At 63.1% G+C, this 20,167-nt stretch overlaps 1 protein-coding gene across 2 annotated transcripts in view; it reads left to right on the top strand.

Moving 5' to 3' along the window:
* The window catches only part of ACOT7 (acyl-CoA thioesterase 7), a 92,481-nt gene extending 74,551 nt beyond the window's left edge, over positions 1–17,930 (top strand). The window contains exons 8-9 of one of the 2 annotated variants that reach the window (XM_068537703.1): positions 1,296–1,480; positions 17,518–17,930. In XM_068537703.1, the coding sequence (XP_068393804.1) occupies positions 1,296–1,480; positions 17,518–17,616 (284 nt within the window). In that variant the 3' untranslated portion in view covers positions 17,617–17,930. The remainder of the gene's footprint in view (positions 1–1,295; positions 1,481–17,517) is intronic. The other variant, XM_068537705.1, reaches the window with a different exon arrangement.
* The last annotated feature ends 2,237 nt before the right edge of the window (positions 17,931–20,167 follow it).

The raw sequence follows: 20,167 nt of genomic DNA, 5'->3' as shown, positions 1-20,167 counted from the left end.
TTAAAAGGTCCCTGCAGTCAGCACCGGTCAGACCTGGCCAGGGATTTCCTTGAGCCCAGCCCAGAACCAGGCTGCATTTGGGGTGGTGGTCCTGACCACATGTCAGTGGAAAGGATTAGTGCTGCATCAGGGTCCAAAACAACACTGCTGGCGGTAATGACCGCACTGCATGCCTCCTGCCACCAGGCAGGAGCCTCGGCACCTGGCTCGTTTCATGCCAGCCCCATAGTTACCCCGTGAGGCAACTTGCTTCTGTTTATACGAGAAGAGCTGGGCTCCATGAGATGAAGTCGAGGGACGGGAGGGCAAAGCCAGTGGTAGCTGGGAGCCCGTGACCAGGAGGGCGGGGGCAGAAGAGATGCTCTAGGGTAGATGTTCAGGACCCAGGGGCATGGGGAGTGCAGAGAGGTTGGGGCGGGTGGAGGGAGAGCGGGACCCCCAGGACAGTGTTACAGGAACGTGTGACTGTCTACAAGGGAAACTGCTGGTGTGGACGGTGGGGAGCACCTGGGGACCCTGACCGTGGGCAGGGCCGCGGGCGTGTTGTCGGAGGGCAGATCCGCAGCTCAGAGGAGAGCGCTGGTCCAGTGGGCAAGACTGACGGGGAGGGGAGCCTGACGGGACAGACGCAGTCCCGCCTGCACAGAGGGTAGGAGGACGTGGGCCGAAGCGCAGACAGTGGCTCCAGGGGGACTTAGGACCACGGTCAGCGTGGCAGCTTGGCCCGACGGTGCATGTGACGCTGCCCTCAGACCAGCATCGGGAATGCTGGAGCCAGGGAGCTGGGGGGCGGGGGGGGTGCTGGGGAGGGTGGAGGAAGGTTCTTTAGTGGCGCTCAGAGCAACTTGGTGGGGCAGCCGTGTGGCTCCAGTGGCACAAGTAAGGCCAAAGCATGGACAGTGCAGATTCGTCCTTAACCTGCGGAGGGACCTGAAAGCAGGTTGGGGGCTGGCCCCGAGGGGCGGGACCGACTGGAAGCATCCTTCCAGCAGACGCTGCCTCTCCCGGGGAGTAGAGACCCACGCTTGGGTGGCCACCAGGATCCCTTCGGCTCTAAATGTTTCCGCAAGTGAAGGAAACGCCCTCTCACTAACTAGAAAAGTGAGCACTCAGGGGGCTCCGATGTGCTGCCATTGTGATGTCCTGGCAGTTAGCAGGATGGTCTGTGCCGTCTAACCAAGTGTCTTCCAGCGTCCTCGGTACTGCTGATTTCTGCAGCCTCCCTGCCCAGCCCGACCCGGCCGCCTGGCCGCCCTGGGTCGAGGCTTCCCTGACCCGCTGTCTGTGCTCCGCAGGCTGCGTCATCACCATCTCTGGGCGCGTGACCTTCACCAGCAATAAGTCCATGGAGATCGAGGTCTTGGTGGATTCCGACCCCGTGGTGGACAATTCCCAGAAGCGCTACCGGGCCGCCAGTGCCTTCTTCACCTATGTGTCCCTGAGCCAGGAGGGCAAGTCTCTGCCTGTGCCCCAGCTCGTGGTGAGTGGCCCCTGCGGCCCGTGTGTCCCTGGGGGCAGCTGCCCCCGCTGCCGGGCCGGCCCCCTTGGCGCTCACTGGGCTCCCAGGAGAAACCGAGCTACATGAATCCATTCTGGGCAGCTGGGTCCGCTCAGCTGCTGAGGGGCCAGCGACCTTGGCCGCAGGGCAGGTCAAACGTGAGGCCCCGTCCCTGCGGACTGTGGGGGAGGGACTGGGCAGACAAGGTGAGAGGCGCCCCTTACGAGCTCCTTGCCGTGGGATAAGCACGCCACCTTGCGGGTCCTGGCACCGTGTACAAACGCTAGAGTTGGGGTGAGGACCCTCCCAGGGTGAGCTCTCGAGGAGGCCCTGGCCTGCGTGTCCTGCATCATGGGGCCAAGCCAGAGCCCTGCACCTCGGGGCTGGGCGTCTGGGCCTCGTGGCCTTTCCCTGCCCTGGCTCCCCAGCCAGGCTCTGCCCTGGGTGTGCAGAGGGCAGTGGCAGGTGGGCGGCCGCCACCGGGGGCAGAGCTGGGGGCTCTGGCCCAGGCACGGATCCTGGCGGGTCTCAGCCACCAGCGGGGTTTGCTCGGCTGCCGTCCTGGGCTCCACAACCCAAGAGGCTGCTATTGGAGCTGCGGGGAGCGGGGGGCGGGGGGGGGGGGGCGGGGGGGGCACAGGTGAGTCACTAGCATTTTCTTAATTTGGAAAAGAGAAGGTTGGATCCACTGAACATGTAAGGGTTTCCCTCCCTCTCGCCCCCGGCCCCCTCCTCAGCTCTCGGCGCCCGCGGGCCCCCAGCGCTCAAGGCCACAATCCCCAAAGACTTCCGGGGCTCCCACCCCCTCACGCCTGCCCCATACCAGACCCCCATCCACAGTCTGGCCTCGTCCCTGCCCTGCTTTTCTCCAAAGCACCAGCCCCCCGGCTTGCGGGAGCTGCTCATTTGCCGGTTGTCCCTCCCCCACTGGACTGAGCTTCACCAACTGGAACACATGTGCTCCTAGTGGCTCACTGGGGCTCGAACAGTCTTGGCACTTAGTGGGTGCGGTTGGGAAAATGCGTGAATCCTGCTGTGTGCAAGGCCTGAAGCCAATCCCAGTAGGAGAGACAGGCGGCGTGGACGCTCGGAGGAGCCGGGGGAGCGCGCTGGGCCGGTGGCCTCCACCTGGGGTGGACGTGAAGTGGTGCCCGGGGAGTGGGCAGGAGCCCCCAGGAAGGCCAGTGGGGCAGGGGGCCGTGTCGGGCGGTCGTGGGAGCTGTAATCCCAACACCTTGGCGCGTGCTAGCTGTCGGGGAGCCCGGGAGTCAGGGAGCCCGAGGCGGCCAGCGTCAAGGCGGGGCGCAGGGGGGCAGGGTGGCGAGGAGGCCCAGCTCAGAGGCACGGGGCGACTGTGTGTTGGACGCAGGAATGAACGAGTGAACGAATGAACGATGCCTCCAGATTCCCCTTGAGGCTGGTGACAGCTTATGAGCCTCACACATTCCTTACCTATGCCGGTCAGGCTAAGTGCCCCCGCCTGGAGGGCGGCCCTGTGCCCGCTGGTTCTGAGTCCTCTGCCTGCTTCTCTCGGCCACCCTCAGCCCAGCAAGGCTGGGGCACTTGGGGAAGGCCACACAGCCGGTCCGCGGGAGCCTGGGTGTAGAGGAAGCCTCCGTTCAGGCTGCTCCTGGTTTGTCTTGAGCCAGACCCTGCGTCTGTCCCTAGGGGGCCAGGAGGAAGCCAGAACCCTGGGCGGTGGTTGAGGTGCGGGTGCGGAGCCCAGAAGCCTGGGGAGGGGCCGGGGGTTAGGGTCTCGAGCGCCTGACGCTTGTGTGGAAGCGACTGGCGGGCGACTCAGGCCCCCCGCCAGCCTCCCAGGGCCCCTGCAGCATCTGGTCCCACGCAGCTCCTGTGCCTCCTGGCAAAGAGCATGTACCGCAGGCCTGTGTAACGATAAACATACTGCGCTTCGGAGCACTTCCTCATCCAGGCGGGCGCGAGGCCCCCGCTTGCTCCTTGCTGTGGCTGAGGGTGGCCGCCTGGCCTGCCGCGGAGGTGCTAACCCCCCAGCCCCGCTCCTCTCTGGGGCCTCGCAGGCCCACGGGGGCAGCGCCTAGGTTTGGTGGGGGAGCCGTCTGGCCTCGTCAAGGCCCCTGACGTGGCCGGAGGAGCCTTGGCTGCCCACTGGGCCCTCTCCTGTCCCTCCCCCGTCCTCTGCGGGCCGCCCCCCACTCGCTCTTCACTGGCATTGGGTCCCCACCCTGGGGCTCCAGTGAGTCGGGGGGGGGGGGCGGCGTGGGGTGGGGCTGTACAGGGCAGGGTTGGTGAACCTGGCGTTAAAGGATGGGGGGCTCCACCGTGTGGAAGGAAGGAAAGGGGAGCCAGGGTGGGCACCGTCCTCAGGCAGGCTCTGCACCGTCACCTCCCCACGTACGACCCCAGGCTGCTGGGGAGGGGTGCAGGGTCCGGCAGCCTCGGCCTCTCCCTCCCGAGTCCCCAGCGCTGTAGCCCCCGGCCTCGCATCCCTCCTCCTCCCCACCTCCCACCACCGTCCCCCCCCAGGAGGGGCCCTGGGCCCGCCTCGTCGGAGCACGAGGACCGGGGTGCCCGTCCCACCCTCCATCCTGATGGCTTAGCAGGATGGCTTCCACCCCGCCTCGGCCCCTCGGCTGATGCACGCGCGTCCCTCCGACCTCTGTCCACAGGCCTGACCTCCTCCTGCCTTGACCTTCGCAACCACGTGTCCCTGGGTCTCAGACCCCTTCCTCTGGGAACCTTGCCTGCTCCTCTTGGCCCCCAGATGCAGGCTCGCCCTCGTTCTCCCCCAGACCCTTGCTCCATCTCTCTCCATATTGCCACAGGGCCCCTGGGGGACACCTGTCGGCACGGCTGCCCACAGCATCTCCCTCCTGGATGCTGAATTCCCGCCCCACACAGGCGAGCCCCTGACCTCTGTCCTCCCTGCCTCCCCAACCTCCAGGCTCCAGCAGAGTGGCCAGATCCAAGGACACTCTCCGTCTTTATCTCACTGGCCTCTCCCTGGCGTTGGCATGCCTCACTGAGAAGGCCTCTGCTGAATGTCCAGGTGGCCACCCCATGGCCCCGAAACACGGGGCTCTGACAGATTCCAACCTGCACCCTGCCCTCCTTGGGTGGTTGGGACCGGGCCCCGGGCCTCCTTGCTTTACTCTCCCATATGGGCTGCCACGGCTGCCTCTCTCCACAGGGTCTTAGCAGGCATTTCAGACGTAACATTCCAAACTGAACCGTTGTCTCCCAGCTGCCTCCCCCCAAAACTCCCACTCCTCCTGGTGGATTCCCTCCCGGTGAGCCTGGGAACCGGGCTGGCCCCTCTCTCCCGCTCAGCCCCAAGCTGTACGCCCTCCCCCATTCCTGCTGCCCTCGCCCTGACTCTGCGCTGCATCCGGCAAGTTTTTCAGAACAGAATTGCGTTGGCCGCCTCTCCCGCCTGAACTGCTCAGCGGCTCCTCGGTGCCCTTGGCACGGGGCCCAGCCAAGCTGGCCGCCTCTGTTCCTCAAATCCCAAACTCAGTCCCGCCTCAGGGCCTTTGCACTTGCTGTTCCTCTACCTGGACACCTTCCCTCAGATGGTCACGACTGCAGCTCCTTCCACCGTTTCTCAGATATTTCCTCCTTTGATGACCTTCCCTTCCCTCTCTGGATAACGCCTTACTCCGCACGCCCACCCCATCACCCAGAGACTCCTTGCCGTTGCCTGGAAACCGGCCTGGAGTTGGTGGGAGAGAGAGCAAAAGGAACTGAGAGGGCTGGGGGCCGAGCTGGCCTCTTGTAGCGGGAGAGGAGGGGCAGGGACACACCCGAGGCCCCCCAGCTGCTAGAGGGGCAGGCCCGGCCCAGGACCAGCCTTCCGGCCGTCCGGGCCCTTTCCTCTACCATCAGCTGAGGGAGAGTGGGGCCTGCGGGACACCCCAAATGGCCCTGAGACCAAGGATAGCCAAGGATTCGGGACAATCTTCATTCTGAAAAGGCTCCCACAGAGTACATGCCGGTGGACATGGTGTCCCGGCAAGGTCTGCATTCCGGCCGTAGCCAGCTGTAGTGTGCGCCTGCCCGGGAGCCCAGGAGCTGCCTCGGGCCTGATTGGAGCTCTCTATGGCTACCCCCTCCGCCCTGCCCGCACCCCAGAGCTCAGGCTGCTGGGGAGCCCAGTGCTGCAGCCAGGGTGGGGGGGCAGCAGTCTGGGCTCAGGGAGGAGAGCCTCCGGCCCCGGGCTCCAGTCCGCACGGAGAGCCCTTTGTGGAGGAGCCCGTGACCTTCCCAGAGCTGGGACGCTCTCATGGGGCCGGGCTGGTCTGTGAACCCTGGGGGCTGTCTGTGCCCTTTCCAGAAACCTAGGGACCTGGGCGTCAGGGGGTCGGTGCAGGAGGGGCTGCAGGGGGTTAGGGGAAAGTCACCTGCTTGAATGAAGGGGAAGGGAGGGTGACCGAATTCCCAGGTCTGAGGGGCCGGTGGTTGGCAGTGGCCACATCTTCCCGCTGGCCGGCTGCATGTCGATCCAGGCTATTGTTGCTAATTAAAGATGGGCTTTGATTCTTCACTGAGGTGCCCTGGGGCCCACCGATGTGGATAAAAATAGCCTCTGGGGGTGGGGGGCAGACTCCCTAGCCTCCAGCCCAGCCTCCGCGGCGCTCACTTGGGAACCACCGACACCAGGTTGTCTGCCTCTCAGCCCACGTGTGCCCGCGTCGGGGCTCAGCCCTCCCCACCCCTGCTGTCAGCACTTATCCTCCTGTCTATTTTTAGCTCCCGTCCCCAGGGCCCGGCTGACACGGAAGGCAGCGTGGCTGTTGGAGTTCTTCTTGATGAATATTTTATGCTGGGGAGGGCCTACTGCACCACGCCCGCCTGGCAGCTGCCGGCACTTCCAGGCTGCTTATTAGAGGAGGCAAGCGCGGGACGCGGAACCAGCCAGGCCCAGGCCCTGCCTCCCTCTAAAGGTCTCCCTGTGGCCGTGCCCTCTGACCTCGGGGGTGGCGGACAGACCCACACCACCTTCCAGCGCTGGAGAGGTGGCCCGTGCAGAGGGACGTGGGGGAACGCCACCGAGGTGGCTCCCTGGGACCCGGCTCCAGACTGGCCCCAGCACCTCCCAGCACCTCCTATGGGCGACTTCCCAGCCCGGGTGTGGGAAGCCTTTTCAGTCTCCAGATGCGTGAGAACCCGATGGACAGACTCTGTGTTGAAGCCAGAGCAAGCCCGTCCTGGGCGCAAGGCTGGCCTCCGTTCGCTCTGGTTCACATGTGGGCGCTGCAGCCCCCGAGGCCCCAGGAGACTCGCACGCGGGAGAGGTCACGCTCTCGACAAGGGAGAAGCCTGGGCTCCATCGCAATCACGCAGGCGACGTGGGTTTTGAGAGAGCACGTTCACAGCTGCTGCTGTGGGTCATTTGGAATAGGAATGTTTTCCCCAGCGAGCCGAGCGGCACGGCCACGGCACGTGGAGGCAGCAGAGCAGGGTCTTTCCGAAGCCGGCTCGCTGGGCTCCCAGAAAACCCGAACCACAGAGCGGCCTGCGGCGCGGGGGTCTCGGCCGCTGCTTGTAGACCCTCGCCTCCCGGTCCACACGGGCAGCTGGCGTGCAGAGGACAGGGGCCCGGACCCTGGGGCCTCCGTCGTCAGCCACTGAAGTGACAAGCCGGGATGAAAGCGGGGACAGTGAGGAAATCGGGGAGGCAGCCGGCCTTCCCTCTCGCAGCCGGTGGAGCTCTGCCAAGAACACGGCAAAGCGTGCGCTTCTGCGCTTTCTCAGCTGTGAGTGCTTCCAGTGTACATCACACCCGGACCTCAGGGCACCCTCGAGGGCCAGTCGCCACCAGGTTTCCTGAGCGCCAACTCCCTAGGGCCAGGTGCCCGCCGAGGCCATTCTCTGTCTCCTGGGAGGGGGTCGGCAGGGTGGATGCCCGTGGTGCCCACAGCAACGATGGTCCCGTGGGAGGCAGCTGAGCGTTCACGAGATGCCGACCGGCCTCCCCGGTGGGTGTCAGGGTGGGTTGTCCGAGCCCACAGACAGGCCACAGTGACGGTGATGGGCAGGGACTCGCCCAGAGTCCAGTGGCCGGCCCTGACGTGGAGTCGACCTCGAGCAGACCCTGAGCCCCTTGGCCATGGCAGCCCCTTCTGGTCTCTGAGCCTCCGTTTCCCCACCGGAGCCCCCCCCCGCCCCCGGGCCGGCAGGTCCTCTGTGGTCTCGGCACCATCTCCGTGATCTAACCAGAGAGCTCCTCGCTACTTTGCACCGAAGAGGAAGCACGGGGCCAAGGCTTCCGGCAGTGGTCAGCTCCTCGACCCTAGGACCCGGGCCTGGCGGTGAAGGGGCCTGGCATGCTCCCAAGGGCCCGTTCCTCGAGATGAAGCAGCAGCAGCAGAGGCGGCCACCACCTCCCCCAGGCATGGCCAGCCCTGCTCTTTACAGCCCGATACGGCGAAAGGAGCGTACGTCCCACCCCCAGGGAAGGGAGAGGGCCCTCACATGGGGCTTGTTTTGGGCTGGGGGCCCCAGGTGGCCCCACGGCTTGGGGAGACACCTCTGTCCCGGACATTCGGTGTGCTGGAATGATTTCCACTGGCTCCCTGATTTAAGAAACTCAGACGTACTGGAGCACAGCAGGACTGACTCGTCTGTCGCTGGAAGGGTCCGGGGAGCCACGTCAGTGAGGGAGGCTGTGCCCTTGCTGCCCGTCCACAGGAGCGAGTCGGGGACTAGAATATTCGCGAAGCTTCTTGACCCCATGCCCTATCTCTCCCTCCCTTGGCTTTGGAGGCTTAGCAGGGAGTCTGCCTTGTCATGGGAAAATGCCAGAATCCTGAGGCTGCTCCTGTCCCCTGAATGGGTGGTGTCTGGGAACTCGTAGTGGCCTGTGAGTCGCACCTCCCCCTGGAAGCAGGGGTGTGGGCACCACAGGGGGCGTGGATGAGAGGGTGCGGCCCCCGCCAGCCTGGCTCTCACCTCCGCTCTGCCATGAGCCCAGACTCTTCCTCTGACCTTCTTAACCCGTCCAGTCTTCACGTCTCCTGAAGATCCCGTGTCCCCGACGGCTCTGGGCTGGCCTCTTTGTGGAACAGCAGTGCTCTGGAGCACACTCAGTTCACGTGCAACAGTCAGCTCCAGAAGAGGGCCCAAGGCACCGATGACACACCTTTTCTCGTTAAAACGTTGGTAGGTTCTACCTCTGGAACGTCAGCTTCTTGTTGCTTCAGTGCTCTGTCTCCAAATCCAGGTGACCCCAGCTGTTGTGATTTCTACAGAAGGGGAAAGCCCGAGGCAGGCTCTCAGGGGCCCTGTTAGGCCCGACCCCGGATGGTGCCAGAAACACGGCTGCAGGAAGAGAGGCCCGTGGGCAGAGGGTGCAGCGGAAAGAGGAGAATCCCAGCTAGAGTCGGGACAGCCTTGATTCACTGTGGCCCCCCCTGGAAGGTGACTTCGAAGCTGGGGAGAGGACTGTGAAGGTCACTGGGCCCAGGCAAGGGCCACGGCCGCAGGACCTGAGAGGGTCTTTCAGGAGGGTGAGCTCATGCGAGGTGTATCCTGGGGTGGACCACAAGGCCGCCCCCCCCCCCCCATGTGAGAACCGAACCGTGGCTTCTTGTCAGCCTTGTGCTTTCTCTGTGAGGTGGCATGGAGTCCCCTGGCAAAGGCCTGCCAGGGACAGGGACACTTCTGAGCCCTGTGCTCAAAGATGCAGGGAAGAAACAGACCCCGGAACCCCGCAGTGGGAGGAAGAACGCAGAAGGATCTCCCCGCTCATGTGCACACACAGAATCAGAGAACAGCATGCCGGCCCTGCCAGCAGGAGAGGAGATGCTTCCTCGGGGGCGGGAGGGGGTTGTCCACGCCTAGGTGTGCCGGACGCCCCACCTTGTGCCTCTGTCACCAGCGCAGGCCCCTGCCGAGCCCCTGGGTGGTCTGAGCCTTCTGGAGTTGCTTGGGGACAGAGGTTGCCTGAATGTGTCCATTGAGCAGACTCTTTAACACACAGTCACACTGATTTGGAATTAAGGCCTTCTTGCTGCAGTCTTCGTTGGTTTGCTCGTTCACTCAGCAAATGCTCTCCGGGCCCTGCCATGTCCCAGGCCCCGTGCTGGCCTCAGACAGACAGCAGGGAAGACGCCGACACGAGTGGGCACACGCAGGGCCAGAGGCTTGCAGTGAGGACGCCGCCCCTGGCCGGGGCCCAGCCCATGGGAAGGGCTCGGAAAAAGGCGGCGAGGACCTTATAGCTGTCGTCTGGTGGGGACAGCCGTGTCCACACAGCTGGTAACAGGGGCCAGTGCTGTGAGCAGGGCCTGTGTCCCCTCTCCCAGCGGAGACTGGTACCCGTCGCTGCCCTTTCCCAGGCAGCGCCCGAGCTCCCTGCCTCTTCCGTAGCCTCCTCTTGGCCCTTCCGCGGGGGAATTTCATGACCGCACGCGAGGGCAGTGATTTCAGGGGCTGAGCTGGTGCTATGGTGTGAGGGGAGCCCCTGGCGAGGGTGTCTACAACTCCCCATGGCGGTCCCATCATTGGAGGCTTGGGGCTGCGTGTGCTGGTGGCAGTGGTGGTGAGACCCAGCCTGCGGCCGCTGGGAGCTGGGCCCCCGGACAGCGGCTTCCCGGGTGCCCAGCCCAGCACCCCTGGGGTCGGGGTCTGCAGGTGGAGCTGCACTTGGGGGACACAGCTGCCTGCGGGGCTGGGGGCTCCTGGACACCCCCATGCACAGAGCCCCTCGCCATGCCACGCCACGCCGAAGGGCCCCAGCAGTTGGAGGATGTCTTAATTGCCTTCATGATTGTCCCAAGATCCCTCTTGTCTCCTGTTATGAAGACCGGAGAGGCTGTGCCGCATGGCTTCCTAATTAAGAAGGTCTGTGTCCCTCAGGCTCACAGGAAGTTGTTATATCACCACTGGGAACCCGCTTCGCACCAGACGTTCGTTAATTACAAAAAAAAAAAAGGACAAGCTCTTGATTTTACTGAGGGTGGAACTTAGTCACTCGTCCTCCCTGCCAAGTCCCAAATGTGTGTTCTGGAAGCACAGAAAATGCAAAATGGAAAACATTTGGTTTGCACTGACAGGAGCCCGGAAGACAGCGTTGGCAGGAAGCGCGGGGGGTGGGGGGGAGAGGGGGAGAAGATGCACATCGGAGGCCCGGAGCCAGCGGGCGGGCGGGAGCCAGCGGGGCGCCCAGAGCACAGAGGGGCCGGCCCTGGGACCCTCCCCTCACCCCCACGTCCCTGGGGCTGTGTGACGTTCCAAAGGCCCAGCTGCCTTAAGGTGACCCCCAGGGCCATTCGCCCTCCTCCCAGGGCAGTGGCTATGGGTCGGCAGACAGGAGCGCACTTGGCCTCGAAGGCCATTTGTGATGACAGTAGTTCACGAGCGTGCACGTGCGCACGCACACACATGCGGTGTGACTGCCGTGCGCGGAGAGCAGCCCGCACTGGCACTGCAGGAAACCCTTTGCCACGTCGCCTCCTTGAGAACCCCATTTTACAGGTGGGAGGACCTGGCCCTGGGGAGGTGGGCAGCGTCTCTTGAGGCCACACAGCAGGTCCCTGTGACCCTGTGGTCCTCACCACCCCTCCACTGTCCCTTCCACCGGGCAGGTAAACAGGGGTCACCACGCCTTGAGCGGCCTGTGGGCCCCTTTGCTGTCACCTCTCCTTTTTCATACCCACAGGGGGCCCCCCAAGGCTGGGGGAAGGGCTGCCGAGAGCCACTTGCGGGGCGGGGGGTGGTCGTGAGCCCTCCTCCCTGCCAACAGCTTCAGGCACTTGAGGGAAAATGTGATTTCCCAGGGAGGAGCTTTGTCCTTCTCCCCATCACCTCCAATCCCCATTAAAAACAGCAACAGCCAACAACTTATGTATTTATTTACTTTGCCGGATGGAGGGAGACGGGCTGCGAGGAGGCGAGGAGGCGGCAGCTGGGCCGTGGGCGGGGCCGCGTGCGGGGAGCCATCTGTCTCGTTCTGTCCGCTCCGTGCCCAGCAGGGAAGTGGTGGCCCCTCTTAGTCACTTGGCCAGGAGAGCTGTTTATCAGAGCTCGTGGCCCTGGGGAGACTGAGTGTCCACCAGCCAGCAGGGCAGGGCGCCCACCTCCACAGAGAGCAGAGAGGCTGCTCTGCTCACCTCTGGCTCTGTTTCCCCCTGGGGTGGCGGCCAGGGCCTGTCTTCATAAACGTGTGCCCTCGCTGGGCACCTTCCAGGGCAAGCCGGTGAGGAGGGCCGTCAGCATTTGGGGTGGCAGCACCGAATCCTCAGAGCCTGGAAGGTGCAGCACAGGCCGCCGTCCCCAGAGGCGAGAAGAGGGATGAGCCCTCGTCTGGCTCCTTCCTCCCGGGCCTTGCAAATGGCTTGGCCACGCTCTCCAGCTGGCCAGCTGCCTGTGCACCCATCATCAGGCGGCGTGGGGTCTGTCCGAGGGCAGCTCCTGGTTGATGAGTTAGCTGCAGAATACCGAGCGTCAGAGACTCAGGGCCGCAGCTCCGAGGCCCAGTGCTGGGCGCGGGCCCCTCCCTCCACTGAGCAGAGACTAGAATGTACCCTGTCTTGTACCTGCACCTTGGCCTCGGCCCCTCCTCAGGTCATGCTTTGAGAGGAGAATCCAGAGCCTTTGGTGCACCCGTTCTGGACACGTGGTGGCCCGTTGGCTGCCGAGGGGGTGAGTAGCTGCAGTCGTCTGGGGTGACCCGGTAGACGGCTGGGCTTGTCACAGCTGCACATCAGGGCCTGGTGGGACAAGGGGAGGCAGGCGAGGCGCCCACCCTGTGTGGCACGACCCGGAAGTGGGCACCCCACCCACTGCCCCAGAACCGGCCCTGATGAGGACCCAACATGGTCCTCCCCTGGCTTCTAGATGCTGTGCTACCCCCAGACATTCACCCCTCACTCCCAGAGCTTATGACCTAGAGAGGGCATTCCTCGTGAGTGTGGGGGGAGCATGGGGGTCGTGGCCCCAAATGTGATGGACGGGCCGGCATTCTTGTTCGCGTGTGTGGAGATCCGGAGGACATTCGGGCAGCCGCATGTGGCCCGCTGGCACTCACCAGGACCTGGCAGAAGGGGAGGGCGCAGCGCCCGTCTGCTCTTCGCCTCTAGTGCCCAGGCAGCTCCTCGGGGAGGCGCCTGGCTCCGAGGCTGGGACAGGAACCCACCCCTGCCCCGGCCTGTCCCCTCCCGGATGGAGAAGAGCCACGGGTGCTGGGCCGCTGCAGGCCCAGGGGGCTCCAGGCTCATTCTGGAGGGTCCCCAGGGTGACACGGGAGGGCCACTGCGTGCCCTGCTGCCCACCGACAGGCCCGCCCCGAGAGCCCGTCAGCAGAGGCTGGTCTGGAGGGCGGCAGCAGCTCAAACCGAGGCTCTGCCGCTTAGCGGCTGTCGCTTGGGCCGCTCGCTCAGCCTCTGCCCCGCGTCCTCATTGGTGGGAGGGGAGCGTGACAGCTCTGGACCCCTCCTGGGTTGTTACACAGACTCTCATGGGCTGGGTGGTGCCCGCACGCCTTCCCAGGAACCCTCCCCAGGACCTGGCCCTCGAGACCACCTCGCTCTGCTCTCCTCTGTCTTTGGTCCCTGCCATCGTCACGTTCCTAGTGCTGCGTCGGCTACCTCTCTTCCCGTGTGTTGTCAGCTAGCGGGTCAGCTCCCCAGGGCAGGGTCCCGCAGCGGGTGGTCTGTGTGCTGTGGGGAGTGCACGCGTCCAGGCCCGGGCGCCGTGGCAGCCAAAGTGCCTGGTTTAATTCAGTGAGCACCACCCCCGCCCTGGTGCCCCTCCCTCATGTGCCCGGACTTGGGTGGGGGCACCGCCCTGCTGAACCTTCCCTTTGACTTTCTGTAAACTAGGATGGCACTTGTACCTCTGGGGTGCTTTTGAGATATAATTACACGCCGTACAGTTCCCCCGCTTAAAACGTACAATCTGCGCCTCCCTGGTGGCGCAGTGGTTAAGAATCCGCCTGCCAATGCAGGGGACACGGGTTCGAGCCCTGGTCTGGGAAGATCCCACATGCCGCGGAGCAACTAAGCCCCGTGAGCCGCAACTACTGAAGCCCACGTGCCTAGAGCCCGTGCTCCACAACAAGAGAAGCCACCGCAATGCGAAGTCCGCGCACCACGACAAAGAGTAGCCCCCGCTCACCACAGCTAGAGAGAGCCTGCGCACGGCAGCAAGACCCAATGCAGCCATTAATTAATTAATTAATTATTTTTAAGAAGGAGGGACTTCCCTGGTGGCGCAGTGGTTAAGAATCCGCCTGCCAGTGCTGGGGACACGGGTTCGAGCCCTGGTCCAGGAAGATCCCACATGCCACGGAGCAACTAAGCCCGTGCGCCACAACTACTGATCCTGCGCTCTAGAGCCCGTGAGCCACAACTACTGAAGCCCACACGCCTAGAGCCCGTGCTCCACAACAAGAGAAGCCGCTGCAATGAGAAGCCCGCGCACTGCAACAAGGAGTGGCCCCCGCTCGCCACAACTAGAGAAAGCCCACACGCAGCAACGAAGACCCAACGCGGCCAAAAATAAATACACAAATAAATTATTTAAAAAGAAAAAGACAGAAAGAAATGCTTGCATTTCTTTAAAAAAAAAAAAAAACCGGAAAGACACAGCGCACCGCCAATCTTCATCCCTCCCCCAACCCCTGGCCACCACTAATCTGTGTTCTCTGTCGACTTGCCTGTTCTGGACGTTTGTGTAACTGGGCTCACACGTGAGGTGGGCCTTTGTGCCCGGCTTCTTTCTCCCGGGGCTGTCGGCCAGCTCTGAGTGCGTGCCACAAGCTGACCTCAGGAGAGGGTGGGCAGCGCTTCCCATTCGGCCACCCGCAAGACGGGAGTGAGGTTCCTTAGGAAAAGGGGTCCCCGGCTAAATCACTGTGGGACAGCCCTGGTTAAACACCGTTAAACAGGTTTATTTGACTACAAGATTTTGACCTGTGTGCATCATCAGCTGGGAGAGGCTAATTAGCGTTCAGGTTTCCAGACCCGTTTGGCCACAGGTCATCAAGAAGTCTTCATCTCCCTTTTGGAGCTGGGAGACAGAGACCCGGGATGCAGGAGGCCACAGAGCCTGCACTCCTGCCGCAAGCTTGCAGGCAGTGGTGTCAACGCAAACGGAACGGTGGTGTGCGTCCTCGAGGGAAAGAACCCAAGTGCGCAGTGTGGGCGGCCCCGAGGGGTCAATGGCTAGGTGGCCGCGGAGGGTGGGCTGCTCCCCGGGCGTCTCCCGGGCCCAGCAGCCCTTCCTCAGTCCCAGTGCCAGCCCCGCACCAGGCCCTGGCCTCACGTGGGCCATCCTTGCCTGACAGACAGGACGCCAGCTTCTGAGCTCACGCCAGCACCTCAACGGGGCCGTTTGCCACCCTCCCTGGGTCCCCTCCCTGCTCCCTGGAGCCCCAAGGGCACTTGGCTGATGACCCTGGCACTTAGGGACCCAGTTCTCACCCGAATCCCACATCTGCTGGTTTCCAAGACCACTGATGGGCTGGAGGAACAGGAAGCCCCTCTCGCGAGGCAGGCCCTGGCTCCGGGGAGCTCTGCAGGGGGCCTGGTAGCCGCCCCCTCTTGGTCCTGCTGCCTTACCTAGGCCAAGCTCACACTCTCTTGCTTCTGAGAAATCTTCTTCTTTCTAATAAGCCCTTGCCTTCTTTCCCCTGCCCCCGAGATGGCAACTCCACCAGCTAGGAGGAGGGCCTGCTCCAGAACCCCAGCGGAGAGGGGCGGGTTTTTAGAGCTGGCAGGAACCTTGGAACGTGGTCCAGACCCTGCACTGCCCTCCTCCAGCTCTCCTCTCAGCCAGCCCCACCAGGCCCCGACTCCCCGGTTCCCAGCTCTGGGACCCCATAGGCACTGATGGGGTCGTGTGCAAGGCAGGCAGGAAGAAGCCCGGCTACACCCCTCCTCCCACCAAGGAAGGGCTGTGCCTTCGGGCTGCAGGTGGATGGGAGCCACAGGTCTCCTCAGCCATGCCAAGCAAGTTCCATATAGGGGAGGGGGAGGAAAAAGCCCCCACTGTTCTAGCCTGGTGGCCTTGACCTTGCATTCTTGGCCGCTTTGGCTGTCCCCCATTTGGAACAGGGATGGAGAGGGGGAGGGGCCGGGGTCCTGCTACCCAAAGTGCTCTGCGGGCAGCAGCATCGCGTCACCTGGACCCGTGTGAGAAACGGGCCTCAGGGCTTCCCTGGTGGCCCAGTGGTTAAGAGTCCGCCTGCCAGTGCAGGGGACACGGGTTCGAGCCCTGGTCCGGGAAGATCCCACACGCCGCGGAGCAGCTAAGCCCGTGCGCCACAACTACGGAGCCTGCGCTCTGGAGCCCGCGAGCCGCAACTACTGAAGCCCACACGCCTAGAGCCCGTGCTCCGCAGCAAGAGAAGCCGCCGCAATGAGAAGCCCGCACACCACAAGGAAGAGTAGACCCCGCTCGCCACAACTAAGAGAAAGCCCGCGCGCAGCAACGAAGACCCAACGCAGCCAAAAATAAATAAATCAATTTATGAGAAAGAAAAAAAAAGAAAGAAACGGGTCTCAGCCTCTGACCCCCAGACCCACCGGGGTCAGAGTCCACATTTACAAGATCCTCAAGTGATTCACGCGTACGTGAACGTTTGAGAGGCCCCGATCTAGCACATTCTGCCTGGATGTGTGCAGAAACCTTGGGCTGGGCCCAGCAGGATGTGGACTTGTGTTCGTGGGGTGCCTTGGGCAGCAGGGGCCGGAGGACTCGGGGGTCTTGCCCGCTTAGAACTGCCTGCTGAAACTGAGAACGTTTCATCTCCCTGTGCTGTTTCAAGTCAAATTGAGTAGCCTCAAATTTTATTTTTAAAAAGTCAGCCAGAGGTGAAACCAGAGCAGGCCTTCAATAAAGTGTCTTGGAAAAACCACCATTTTCCATGTCTGCCCCGAGACTCCTCAGACAGGAACCAGAACCACTATAAGAAGCACGGTCGCAGTGCTTCAGAAACCCGAATGTTCTCCTGGCTCCGAGCCGCAAGGTTTGACGCTTTACACCTGGTGACATTTAGAGAACAATTTCTGAGAAGGCTGAGGGGGAGGAAGTATTTGGTGTGACCTGACGTTCCATCCTCTGGCTGATCGTTCTCTCTTCTGCCAATGTACCATTTGTCTGTAAAACCCTTGGGCCAAAAATAGCTGCTAGGGCTTGGTGTCATTGTGGATGAAGGGCAACTGCCCCATTTCTTTGGCTTTCAGACACCCTCAAAGTGTCGCAAGGCACTGTCATCCCAGAGGAATTCGCACAGCTCTTTAAGCCCGGATCCCTGGCCCCGGGCGGCGAGAGAGAACTTTGCGGTGGGACAGATGGGGCCTTGGGAAGTGACCCCCTGATGCTGCCGCAGTGGACCTCTCTGGCCAGGGGCCACACCACTTAGCGGCCAGGCCAGGCCACTCTCAAGAGTGAGAGGGGGCACCGTTCGCCATCCTGCTGGGTTGGCAGGCACAAGCCAGGACTGTCCTGGGCAAAACCCAGCCCTTGGCCAAGTCCCGCTGGTCACTCGGGGACCTGGCTTCTTAGGTTGCTCAGAGGAAGGATGCAGCAGAGGAGAGGTGAGGAGGACACCAGGTGCCACTTCCTAGGCGTCTGTGCTGGCCAGGGCTCGCTGCCCACAATGTGGTCGCTCACTCCTGGTACAATAAAGTGGCCTTCTCAAGGTCACCCAGCCAGCACCGTGTTTGTCCCCACTTCCCTTCGGGGCAGAGACGGAGAGCAGCTGGCATTCCCTGGGAGTGGCGCAAACGTGCGGGTCCCCCTTTTCCTCGCTCTGGCTTGGCTCTGCTTTAGGCCTCCCCTCCCACGTTTCATCATCAACTGCATTTTCAGCTGAAGTTCATTACCAAAATGGCGCTGGGCTCAGGATTCGGCCTGCTGTGGAAGGTGACACGGGGAGGGATGCTCGCTGTGGGCTGTCAGGAAGATGGGGCCTGGGCCGGGTTCTCTGTGCCCTCGGGCAGGGGCGGGGCGGGGCGGGGCGGGGCGGGGCCGGGCCCAGGCTAGCCTGCAGTCACAGGTTCTCTAACCTGCCTGCTTCTCTGTGTGGTCCGCAGCCCGAGACTGAGGACGAGAAGAAGCGCTTTGAGGAAGGCAAAGGGCGGTACCTGCAGATGAAGGCAAAACGACAGGGTCAAGCGGAGCCTCAGCCCTAGACGTCCCCTCCTGCCGCTGGGGCCTGGAGCAGCCCCCAGCGTCTCATCATTTAGAAGTTACCCCTTGGCCAAAAACCCAGTTCACGTTGACAGCTGGTGTTGTGTGAAGTATTCGTCTCGCAGTGTTAACCTGTGTTAACCTCTCCTGGAAACCTATACACCAAAGCTTTATTTATATCATCCCAGTGTAAATGCTACACAGTATTGTCCCGACGCCCCAAGGCATTCCCTGGAAACCCTGGGGAATACTGGGGCGCACGCTGTACGGTATGGAAAGAGTCCAGCATCACTAATAAAGCTGCTGTTTGGCTGGACCTTGGTCTGGGTGGTCGCTTGTCTTGGGCGGTTGCTCTCCCTGGGGTGTGGGGGGCTGTGGGCTCCCATGGGTCCCCCCCCACTTCCTCAGGGCCACCCTCCCGCCCCCGCCCCCGGGTGCCTGTACCTGCACGTACCCGAGAACCTCGGGCACAGCGGCACCCACTTGTGTTTGCCCGACGGCTTGCTGGACAGAGAGAGAGCACCCCTTCCTCCCTTCCCACCCTCCAACCCCCTCCCGGGCCCTGGTTCCGTGTCCTGGCTCTGAGGCCCCACCGGTGTCCCACTGGCCTTCCTGTCGATGGGGGCTGGGGTGCTTTTGTGAGGACTCAGGCAAGGAGCTGGGCAGAAAAGGCGGGCTCAGCCAGACCAGACCACAGCTCAGCATGGGGCAGCCCTGCCCTGGGCCTGGCCTCTGCTCCCTGGAGGCAGCTGAGACACCTCGGAGCAAGAGGCAGGGATCCTGCTGGAGGGAGCCTCCCCAGCTGGTGCCAGGGCCCCTGTGCCCGACGTGGGAACCCCCAGCCACTCGGGCAGGGGGGTTATTGGGAAGGCTCATGGGGTGGGGGTCCGAGGGGCAGTGTGTGTGTGTGTGTGTGTGTGTGTGTGTGTGTGTGTGTGTGTGCGCGCGCGCGCGCGTGTGCACGTGTGTCAGCATCCGTCTCTGCACACGTGTGTGTGCACATGTGAAGTATGGGGCTGTGTGTGTGCACCTGGCCAGCAGCCTCAGGGCAGATACGCTGCCAAGGCCACTCCAGCCCCCCAGCCCCAGCCCCAGCTGAGAAAGGCCCCTCCACCAAGCACTCCCGGTCACCATCGCCTGGGAGAACGCTCCTGACCCAGGCTGGTCCCCGAAGCCTGGGGATGAGACTGGCCACCAACAGCTACGGCCTCACGCAGGGCTCCCTCGGGCCCCGACAGAGAGAACGTGGCTCCAGATGTGCAGAGACGCCCGCCAGGACCTTCGGAATCCGACTCGGGCCCCAGTCCTGGCTGACGGGGTTATTTCCTGCCTGGGAGCAGGGGGAGGGAACAGACCACAGTAGGCCACGGCAGCCCCACCCTGCCCCCCCGGCCCCCTGGAGGCTGCCCCAGCCTCCCCAGCTCCACCCACACCATGTGCCAACTTCCTGAAGGCCATAGGCGGTGCCCTGGGCAGGGAGTGGTGCAGAGGTGAGCCAGCCCAGGCCGGCCAAAGCCTTGGCCTGAGAAACCAGAGTCGGCCATGCCAGCCCCAAAGTGCCTGGGCCCTGGGCTTCCCCACGGTGGCCATCAGAAGCTCATCTCCCACCTGCCCCCAGAGCCAGCTAAGCCAGGGGCAGGGGCACGAGTACAGGCGGCCGTGGTGAGCTGGGCTCGCTAGTGGAGGCGCACTTGGGGCCACAGGCGTGGGGCAGGCTGCCTTCTGCCAGCTGGGCAGCGGCCTGGCCCATGCTCTGGATGGCTGGATTGCCTGTTTGCCTTAGAAATGCCACACTTGACTACCAGCTACCCTGTGTCAGCCTCCTACTGCTGGTGCCCTATTTACAACCAGGGTCACATGGGCAGGGAGCTGGCCTGTCCACGGAGAGCTCATCAGGGGCCCTGGCCACCCAGAAGCCACACACAGGGAGTGCGTGGCCCAGGACGCGCCATTTACCAGCTCTGCTTCATTGTGGAATCTTGCTATACAAACACTTTTACTTTTGTCTCATGAGACTGATCCTGGGGACTTCCCTGGCAGTCTAGTGGGTCTAGTGGTTAAGACTCCACGCTTCCAATGCAGTGGGCGCGGGTTTGATCCCTGGTCAGGGAACGAAGATCCCACGTGCCGCGCAGCACGGCCAAAAAAAAAAAAAAAAACCTGATCCCAAGACTCACTCTGGGCCCCCTAAAGCTGCTTCTAACTCCCCAGCTGTTTCTGGGGTGCGGAGGAGATTGTGTAGGTGGGCACAGAAGCCAGGCTATGGAGTGGTACAGGCAGCACTGGCTGCATTTGGTTGAGTCCAGTCCCGGGCAGATGCCCGCCTTCCTCCGGACACAGGGCTGGGCACTCGTGGACGCTCCCGGTTGTGGGGCAGGACAGTGCCCTGCGGGGCAGCCCAGAGTGACTCCGGAGGCCTTTCGTCCGGGATGTGTGTGGTCACTGGCTTTCTAGAAGAGGCAGGCAGGATCCTCTGACTGGATGGGAGGCCAGGATGCCAGAGGCCACTCTCTCTTGTGACTTGGGTCTCCAGAGACCCCCATCAAGGGGACT

This window comes from Eschrichtius robustus, chromosome 3 (assembly GCF_028021215.1).
Source record: "Eschrichtius robustus isolate mEscRob2 chromosome 3, mEscRob2.pri, whole genome shotgun sequence".
NCBI classification, from domain to species: Eukaryota; Metazoa; Chordata; class Mammalia; order Artiodactyla; family Eschrichtiidae; genus Eschrichtius; species Eschrichtius robustus.
This window is presented reverse-complemented; position numbering and strand designations above follow the sequence as displayed.